Genomic DNA, 9,657 nt, shown 5'->3' on the forward strand with positions numbered 1-9,657 from the left:
CAGGCGGTTACAAAGGGATCTTCTCTCTCCAGCCCAACGCGTCACCGGGCGGAGAGAGACAGACACCCCCAAGGTTCAGGCACCTGGGCCATAAATAGGGCTGAGACAGACGCACCAGACTTCGCAGGAAGTCACGCAGAGCCCCGGCGCTGCAGAGACAGAAGGATGTGGCTGGACCAGAGCAGAGCTGCTGGCTGTCTTCCAGCGGAAAGCAGGAGGGGGGCCCCACGCCTCTCAGGGCCAGGATGCTCCCCGCTGCGTCAGGGGAAGAGGGTGCCTGCTCGGAGATCCCTCTGGCTACTGCTCCATTCGGAGCACTTGTCGTGGCTGCTGGGGTAGCACCAGGATCCCTCTCTTCCGGGGAGAGTCCTGTGCTTCCACTGCCGCCTGGCCCCCTGGAGACACAGGCAGGGGCATCGCCAGCCTCTCCCACGCCTCTTGCTCCAGGCGCTGCTCTCTCCTCCTGTGGCCTCCCTGCCGATGGTACTGGCCTGAGGGCAGAGCCCGTTTGATGCTGCCCCAAACAGGCTCCGACCCATCAGCTCATCTGCCCCCAGAGCTATTGGAGGGGTTCGGTCACGAGGCGTGGAAGTGAAGGGCCCCCCACGGCCCATTCCCCCAGGACACCTGAAAATCCCCCCTAACCGTGCAGACGGGCCCAGCTCCCTCCTCCAGCAGTTCCCACGAGCAGGCACCCAGGGTGCCGGTGGGGCTAGATCCAACTCCTGCTGCCCCCCCCCCCCCCCCCCTTCACATGTTTCTCCTTCTGTGGGGGGAGCAAAAATCCCCTCTGCCCTTCACAGCAGAGCCCCCCCCAGCTCAAACCCAAGCCCTGGCCCCACACTCTGCCAGGGCACCGGCACCAACTGGGATAATAAATAAATAAATAAACCTAAACAAACTTCTTAAAACTTGGCTGCTCCATGGCCCCCCTGTGCCCCCACCCCTGCAGCCAGCGCCCCCTACAGGTGGCTCTCCTCCTCTTCCAGAGAGCGGTTCAGTCCCGGGATGAACTTTAGGAGCCTTTTCCGGAAGCTGGTGTGTTTGCTCTTGCGGGGCGTGACCGTGCAGTTCTTTTGGTCACCTGGCCTGTCCCAGAAGTGGCCCACGGCCCCGTTGCTGCTGCTGGTGCATTTGACGCTGGCACTGCGGGTCAGGGCGGGCCGGCGCTGGGAGAGGGCTGGGGGGGCGCTGCCCCCGTCCCGCCCAGAGTGCCCGTCCAGGGAATCGGCCGAGTCAAAGAAGCAGGTCTGGTAGACAGAGTCCTCGCTCTCCTCGGTGGCGGTGCTGACGCAGCTGGATGTACTGCCCGCGCCCGACAGCATCTTCCCGAAGGAGAGGGAGCCGCTCATGAGCCCAGCGCTGCACAGGCAGGAGCGGACGGATTCCAGCGTGTCGTAGATGCTGGGGTCTTTCACCACGATCCCTGGGGGAACGAGGGGCGTTAGAACAGGGGGGGCACTGGAACGCCCAGTGCAGCGAGGGCGTCAGCCAGCACACTCGTCCCCTCCCCGGCTGGTCTCAGCAGTTCCCATATGGAAGGGCGGGGGCTGGGTGTGCTCCCACCCCCATCCCAGCACGGGGAGGTTCCCACCCTGCTCCGGCAGCTTTTCACTCCCATAGCAAACAGGCCCCCGCAGCCCAGCGCCCCCACTCACCACGCACCAGCCTCTGTTCCTGGACCATCAGCGAGCGGTACTCCCCCCACTTCTCGTGCAGGGTTTGCTGCAAGACAGACAGGCCAGTTAGAGCCGCCCGGCGGGGACCTGGCTGCGGACGGGCGGGTCGCTCACTCCAGGTCACAGCCTCACCTTTAGGTACTGCAGCCGGGCCTCCAGCTCCGCTCTCCGGATGGACGTCCCGTACAGCGTCTCCAGCCTGCAAGAGACGAGCATCTGGTAGCGACCAACCAAATCGCACCCCCCCATGGAGAAAGGGGGTCCCCTGCCAGCCTGCCCCCCCCCACAGCAAAGGGGGTGTTCTCTGCAGACACCCCCCCTTCAAGCCCCTGCAGCAAAGAGGCATTGGGTGTTTTTCCAGAGTTCAGCCCAGCACAGGAAAACCTGGCTCCTTGGGCTGCCCTGGGACCAGCTCATTCACCTCGTGCCCCCCGAGGCAGGGCCCGGCGCCGATCTTGGGCCTGACACGGTCCCGCAGCAGAGGGGAAGGAGCCTTCCTTTCAGCTCCTTGCCAGGCCAAGGGATCGGAGCTGGAGCGAGCTCCCTCGCAGCCAGGTGGGGCACTCCAAGGGTGGCCCGTCCCCCCGACTACGAGACCCCCAGCCGGCAGGGGACGCGCAAGAGCTGCTCTAAGCAAGGCGCTGGGCTCCGGGAGCCAGGGCAGCCCCCAGTCCCGCTGAGGCAGCCAGTTCCTATGAGCACCGGCTGCTTCCTCCTGCCCCCCGGCCCAGCCCCACCTCCAGGACAAGCCAGCCAGGCACCAGAGCGGGGGGACAGCTGATCCCCACCTCCCACCCAGAGCACGGGGAACGCGTCCCAGCCCCAGCTCTCCTGCCCCCGGGGCGGCTGCAAGCGTCTCACCTGAGCACGTTCCCAGAGGCTTTGATGATTTCCACGATCTCCCGGTGCCGGATGCCCTCCACGTTCAGCCCGTTCACCGCGGTGATGGTGTCTCCTGGGAGGCAAGCACAGCACTTAGAGCCACCCGCGCCAGCGGCACGAACTTCAGCTCGGTGCCCCCGCAGGGGACTGGCTGACGCAGCCGCCCCCTTCCCACCCCATGGATCCGACACTAACCCCGAGCCCTGCACAGAGGGGGCAGGGCAGCCAGAGCCACATGGCACAGAAAGGACTTTCCCCAGCTCAAACTCAGGGCACAACTGACAAGAACCCACAGTCCTGGCTCCCGGTCACCACAGCTCTGACCACTAGCCCCCAACCCCTTCCCCGGGCCAGGGATAGAACCCAGGAGTCCTGGCTCCCGGTCACCACAGCTCTGACCACCAGCCCCCAACCCCATCCCCGGGCCAGGGAGAGAGCCCAGGAGTCCTGGCTTCCAGCTGGAATCTGGCTGGCCGGGAACATTACAAGAACCAGCGCATGGCAGAGCTCAGAGCTACCCCACCCCGCTCTATCTGCTCATGGAAGGCCCCATGCCCCAGTGAACTTTGCAGAGTCACTTCCTGCGCTGGGCTGCCCAGCATCAAGCAGTGGCATGTGCGGTGACGTGATAAGGCGGGGGACACTGCCTGTGTGGCTGGCATCCGCCAGGGGCTGCGTGCAAACAGGAGCGATTGTGAAGGGCAGCGCTTGTGACTTCCCCCTCGCGCCTGAGACCAGTCAGCTCCCGGGGGCCCTGCAGCCCAGAGCTCTGGGAGTCAGTCAAACAACACAAGGCCAAGAAAGGGCAGAGGGGCTGACACCCAGGTGCCACGCACGGAGCTGCCTTTTCCTGAACTATCTCTCAGTTCTCCTCCTCCCACTCAGCAGCTCCGGTTACCTCTGTTCCACTTACCTTTAACCAGACCGTGAACAATGCAGGTTTATTGCCACTATTGTTAGTGAAATATGGGTCTGCCCCTGAAAGCCAGGATGCCTGGGTCCTACCCCTGGCTCTGACAGCCCCCCGCCAGGGTGTGAGATGGGGACCAAGCCCCGGGGAGCTGGCGCGATGTACTTACCGGGTGTGAGCCCCGCTAACTGGGCTGGGCTCCCCTCGTGGACCCGGCAGACAAAGGTGAACATTTCCACGCTCTTCTTGTCTTGGTGGTGGAGTCCATAGGTCTGGAATGAGCAGCCGCCAGTTTGTTAGTGGGAAGGGCTGAGCGAGCACTGGCCGGCCGGCCAGCTACACGGGAAGCCTCCGGCCCCGAGGTTAGCACCATCCATCTCCCAGCGCCGCGTTACCTCCCCAGGTCCCTGCTACAGCCGAGGAGCCAGGGACTGCCTACGCTGCCTCCCCCCAGCTCCGTGTCCCTGCACCAGCGTCCTCCACGTCAGGCGCCACCACCCCAAACGTTCCATATTTAACCAACATTTGCATAGTGCTTAGCAACGCACAGCGACGCGGGCCCCCCACACGGGCCCCCAAACCCAGCCCGCTCCAGATGGCTGCTTTGCGTGAGCTGCCGGCCCCCTCCTGCCATCTGAACCGTGACTGAGTCGGGGGCGGTTTCTGTAACTTCGGCATCATCGCTGCTAAAAATAAACCCTGGCTCAGATGCAGTTTAAAAATACTGTAAATGCAGAGCAAGGTCTGGTCTGAAATCGCTGAAACCAGGGCAGCTCCTCCGCCCCGCGAGCGCGCTACTGCTCTGGGGAACAGCGCTGCCTGCAACAGCCGAGCATGGGGCAACCCCACCCCTACGAACGGCTGCTAACTGCACCGTGGGAGCCGATACAGCTACGCCTGGCCGTGCGGCACTGGCTAGCCCCCGGCACCGCAGCCGGGAGTGGTGGCTAGGAGACGCAACCCTGGGTCCCCAGGGGGCCTGCCTGGCCAGCGCTGCCTGGCAGAACCATGATCCGAATCCCCCTTGAGGTCGGTTTTCTTAGAGCGAGGGCCAGCTGATTTCTCTGCCCTCGGAGGGTGGGGGGCACTCACCTGGATCTCAAACCCAAACGTCTCCTCTGCCTCCTTGTCCAGCGTGATCACCTTCCTGGGGAGAGAAAGGGGCATCAGCAGCGGCCTGAGACTCCCCATTCCACCCCGCCCATGGCTGCGTGCCCAGAACAGAGCCACGGCCCCCAGGGCAGCGTCTCACCCGTGTCACTGCTATTGTTCACTGCAGCACCGGTGATATCCCCCCACCCCAGCGGCATCTCGCCAGCATGGAGCACGGCTACCAAACTCAACCCCCCTTGTTACGACTCACGTTCAAATCCCTTCCTCAAAACACTTCCTCTCTCCCAGGGGCCTCGAGCCAGGGCCTGAGGCACAGATGGGTTAAGTGACTTGCCCAAGGTGACACAGGTCAGTAGCAGAGCCAGGACAAGGACCCAGGAGTCCCAGCTCCCGGGTTTAAAGCAGGAATGATCTGAGGCCAGAGCCACATTTAATTATACAGCTTCCCCAGCGAGGGGCAGGAGGGGGAAGAGACAGCGACACAGACGTGATGACTTCAGTGTGGGCCTGACCCAGAGTGGAACCCCACCCGCCCACCACGAAAGGGGAATCCACCCTGACTACCTGCCGGGCTCTGCGTACCAAGCATCAGGCCCCACTCCGCAGGCCACCCCGTTTCACAGCCACCGGCGGGCTGGCCCCACTGCTCCCCGAAGCGTGTTATTGAACAAGTTGTGTAAGCGTCTCCTGCCCGCAGCTCAACGATTATGCTCCAAAGGGGTTTATTCTCGTGCTCCAGAACAATGCGGGCAGGAAAGTGCGTCGTGCCCCTTGGCCAAGCAGCTGCTTCAGTGTTTTCACTGAATTAAGCCTTCGCAGAACAGCTCCCCCCAGATTCAGCATGAGTCACTGGGCCTTCTCCGGGGTGTCAGGAGGCACAGAGATAAAGGAGCTATCGACAAACCTGGAGGAGCACCAAGGATAATCGCTGCTGTCAGGAAACCGACTGACACTGCCTGGTGCTGTGAACTCGGGAGTGTCCCTTAACCTCTCTGCACCTCGTGTCCCCCCCACTGCAAATGGGGACAGTGGCAGAAAGCCTTGGAGGACGTGACATGGGATGGCTCACAAGCCCGGCCCCCCATGTGCTGCCCAAGGGTTACCATCCTAGTCTCTGCTGGAAGGAGCCTGGACTGCTGGTCCCACTTCCAGCACCTGAAATATCAGGGCTGTGATCAGTTTTACTTTCCCAAGGAGGTGGCTTGTCTGGGGCACTCGGGATCTCTACTCCAGCATCGCTACTAATGCAACCCACCAGTGTTAACACTACACTAGTGGAACATGTCTACGAGGGTAAAGCACCACTTGCACCAGTGCAACATACCCCCCGTGTCTGGGCTCCCAGTGCAGACACGTTACCCCGCTGCAAGCCCCGCCTTAAAGCCAGCGGCAGCACATCACCACCACCCAGATTCCCAGACTCCTAAAGCAGACAAGCCCTTCAGTTTATAATTAAACCCGGGCGCCCCTTCTCGAAGGGGATGCAGCTTCTTCCATGTGTAGCCAGCAGGAAAAGAGCTGCACTTCCAGCCTTCCCATTGACTCTAGCTAACGGCCAAGCCAGCCCCACCGAGGGGACAGCCCGAGCCCCTGGGAAGCAGCAGGGCTGGGGGTTGCGTGGGGTGAGTTAGGACACCACTGCGTACAGCCGGTTTGCAGCCTGGGACACATCAGGTCCCAAGCACCACCTCACGCTCCAGCAGGACCCCACACTGAGGGGCCGAGAGCTGGGATGTTTCCAAAGCCCTCTCAAAAGAGTCCATGTGCTAGAGACAGTGACTCGGCTGCCAGCTGGATCCTTCTGGCACTCGGATAATTAAAGCCGGCTTTGAATTTCTTTTACATGCGCCACGGAGGCTGGAGAGGAGAGACCTCCCTGGATCAGAGCCCAGCCCCTGCAAAGGCAGGAACCAGCGTCCTAGGAGGGGAAAAGCCCCCATCACACACCCGGTTTGCCCCAATCAGGCGGGACAGCAGCAGCTGCCGGCATCGGAGGGGCCCTTTCCCAGCTCTGGTGTCAGCCTTGCAAAGGGAAACAATCCCCATGCCTTCAGGCTGCTGCCTTTACCAGCTCACGTGCGATGTGTCATGCCTGCCCCTGAGCGGGTATTTAACAAGCTCCACTGGAGGGCTCTCAGTCGCTCATCTGGCTCATAATGGGTCTTATTTAACGTGGGAGAATTTCACCCTCTGGTAAAGAAAATTCATCACTTCCCCCTGCCCCCACGCAATCACCTGCCATGGCTAACCGCTCAAAATAGCCTTTATTTATAGACTTCTCTTTGTGGTTCAAACATACACGCTTCTGCAACTTGTTCATTGCTGTCACGGCCTTGCTAAAGGCCCAATCCTGAGCGGTGCTTGCAGCTTCCAACCTGGTGGGACTGAGCGGTGACTGGTCGCCCCGAAACCCCAGGAAGGCTGGGATAAAAGCCAGCAAGAGAGGAAATCCAATGCTCCGAGAGGAGCTACAGCCTCTGGGGCTTTTCAGCAGGCTTGTGTCCGGAGCCCAAATGGTTAATGGGTTTTCCTGGCACGCAGCCTTGGTTTTTATGATGCAGGCTGGATTTCTGGGCAGGCTGGAGACCCATCCCCTGGAAGGTGTTCAGACCCTCTGACAGTCAGGTCCTCGGCCCTGCAAGGCCCCCGCCCCGTATGCTCCACTCCCTCGCTGACTGCAGACCTTTGCAACCCCTTAGTGTGCAGCACTATCCCACTGCACAGGCAAGGGGAAGTAGGGCAAGAGACCACCCTGGCTTAACCAGGAGATCTTCAGTGATCTAAAAGAGTCCTACAAAAAGTGGAAACTCAGTCAAATGACAAAGGATGAATATAAACAAAAAACACAAGTATGTAGAGACAAAATTAGAAAGGCCAAGGCACAAAATGAGATCAAACTAGCTAGGGACATAAAGGGTAACAAGAAAACATTCTACAGATACATTAGAAGCAAGAGGAAGACCAAGGACAGAGTAGGCCCGTTACTCAATGAGGGGAGAAAGACAATAACAGAAAATGTGGAAATGGCAGAGGTGCTTCATGACTTCTTTGTTTCGGTTTTCACCAAGAAGGTTGGTGGCGATTGGACATCTAACATAGTGAATGCCAGTGAAAATGAGGTAAGATCAGAGTCTAAAATAGGGAAAGAACAAGTCAAAAATTACTTAGATAAGTTAGATGTCTTTAAATCACTAGGGCCTGATGAAATGCATCCTAGAATACTCAAGGAGCTGACTGAGGAGATATCTGAGCCATTAGCAATTATCTTTGAGAAGTCATGGGAGACGGGAGAGATTCCAGACGCCTGGAAAAGGGCAAATCTAGTGCCCATCTATAAAAGGGGAAATAAGGACCACCCGGGGAATTACAGACCAGTCAGCTTAACTTCTGTACCCGGAAAGATAATGGAGCAAATAATTAAGCAATCAGTTTGCAAACACCTAGAAGATAATAAGGTGATAAGTAACAGTCAGCTTGGATTTGTCAAGAACAAATTGTGTCAAACCAACCTGATGGCTTGTTACCCTGTCAAAGAAAGCTTTGTGGATAGGGGGAAAGTGGTAGATGTGGTATATCTTGACTTTAATAAGGCTTTTGATACTGTCTTGCATGACCTTCTCATAAACAAACTAGGGAAATACAACCTAGATGGAGCTACTATAAGGTGGGTGCAAAACTGGTTGGAAAATCGTTTCCAGAGAGTAGTTATCAGTGGTTCACAGTCATGCTGGAAGGGCATAACGAGTGAGGTCCCGCAGGGATCGATTCTGGGTCCGGTTCTGTTCAATATCTTCATCAATGATTTAGATCATGGCATAGAGAGTGCACTTATAAAGCTTGGGGACGATACCAAGCTGGGAGGAGTTGCAAGTGCTTCGGAGGATAGGATTAAAATTCAAAATGATCTGGACAAACTGGAGAAATGGTCTGAAGTAAATAGGATGAAATTCAATAAGGACAAATGCAAAGTACTCCACTTAGGAAGGAACAATCAGTTGCACACATACAAAATGGGAAATGACTGCCTAGGAAGGAGTACTATGGAAAGGGATCTGTAGGTCATAATGGATCACAAGCTAAATATGAGTCAACAGTGTAATACTGTTGCAAAAAAAGCAAACATCATTCTGGGATGTATTAGCAGGAGTGTTGTAAGCAAGACATGAGGAGTAATTCTTCCGCTCTACCCTGCACTGATTAGGCCTCAACTGGAGTATTGTGTCCAGTTCTGGGTGCCACGTTTCAGGAAAGATGTGGACAAATTGGAGAGAGCCCAGAGAAGAGCAACAAAACTGATTAAAGGTCTAGAAAACCTTAGCTCTGAGGGAAGATTGAAAAATTGGGTTGGTTTAGTCTGGAGCAGAGAAGACAGAGGGGACCCGTGACAATCTTTTATGTACTTGAAAACTTATCAAGGATGAGGGAGAAAAAAATTATTGTTCTTAACCTCTGAGGACACAACAAGAAGCAATGGGCTTAAATTGCAGCAAGGGCGGGTTAGTTTGGACATTAGGAAAAACTTCCTAACTGTCAGGGTGATTAAGCACTGGAATAAATTGCCTAGGGAGGTTGTGGAATCTCCGTCATTGGGGATTTTTAAGAGCAGTTTGGACAAACATGTCAGGGATGGTCTAGACAATACTTAGGCCTGCCAGAAGTGCAGGGGACTGGACTAGACGACCTCTCGAGGTCCCTTCCAGTTCTAGGATTCTATGAACTCCCACAGGGCCAAGCTGCACGTCGGTCCCCAGCCCCAACGGCCCCTTCGCAGGCATGCCTGCCCCCAGCCAGGGGAGCTCGTTACAAATGGAACGCTTCTGAGGCACTAATTGACTTTGCCCCCCGATGCTGGTTCACTGCTGGCATCCCCACTCGGCTTGGCCTGTTCGCAGGGGTCGAGAGCCCAGCGGGCCTGAGCCCAGTGCAGCTGCGTTTGGGGTGCAGAGGGAACATTTAAACTTCCCTGAAGCTTTAGGAATTCATGAAACTTCTCTTTGATATTAGGTTGGGGTTTTTTGTTGTTTTTTTACACACACAATCAGCCTCCCTCCCTTGCCGGCAGGGCACCCTTAC

At 57.5% G+C, this 9,657-nt stretch overlaps 1 protein-coding gene across 1 annotated transcript; it reads right to left on the reverse strand.

Annotated features, from left to right (window-relative positions):
* Window positions 1–943: 943 nt before the first annotated feature.
* GRASP (general receptor for phosphoinositides 1 associated scaffold protein) lies at window positions 944–7,326 on the reverse strand. Its single transcript, XM_029913454.1, has 6 exons — window positions 4,564–7,326; window positions 3,641–3,743; window positions 2,541–2,634; window positions 1,812–1,878; window positions 1,659–1,725; window positions 944–1,426 (listed from the first exon to the last, which is right to left on the reverse strand). Exons 1-6 carry the CDS (start codon window positions 4,660–4,662, stop codon window positions 963–965), a joined length of 894 nt encoding a protein of 297 aa, XP_029769314.1. The 5' UTR covers window positions 4,663–7,326; the 3' UTR covers window positions 944–962.
* Between the last annotated feature and the right edge of the window lie 2,331 nt (window positions 7,327–9,657).

The sequence above is a fragment of the Terrapene carolina genome, unplaced genomic scaffold (assembly GCF_002925995.2).
Source record: "Terrapene carolina triunguis isolate 2854851 unplaced genomic scaffold, T_m_triunguis-2.0 Scaffold641, whole genome shotgun sequence".
Classification (NCBI taxonomy): domain Eukaryota; kingdom Metazoa; phylum Chordata; order Testudines; family Emydidae; genus Terrapene; species Terrapene triunguis.

Bases quoted from the DNA above. Each gene is read 5' to 3' on its own strand.
- GRASP (XM_029913454.1), bottom strand. From the start codon at position 4,662: ATGGGGAGTCTCAGGCCGCTGCTGATGCCCCTTTCTCTCCCCAGGAAG. The intron at 2,635-3,640 runs GTAAGTACATCG...CTTGCCTCCCAG, and splicing joins GTTAGCGGGGCTCACACCCG to GAGACACCATCACCGCGGTG. The intron at 1,427-1,658 runs GTGAGTGGGGGC...TCGTTCCCCCAG, and splicing joins GGAACAGAGGCTGGTGCGTG to GGATCGTGGTGAAAGACCCC.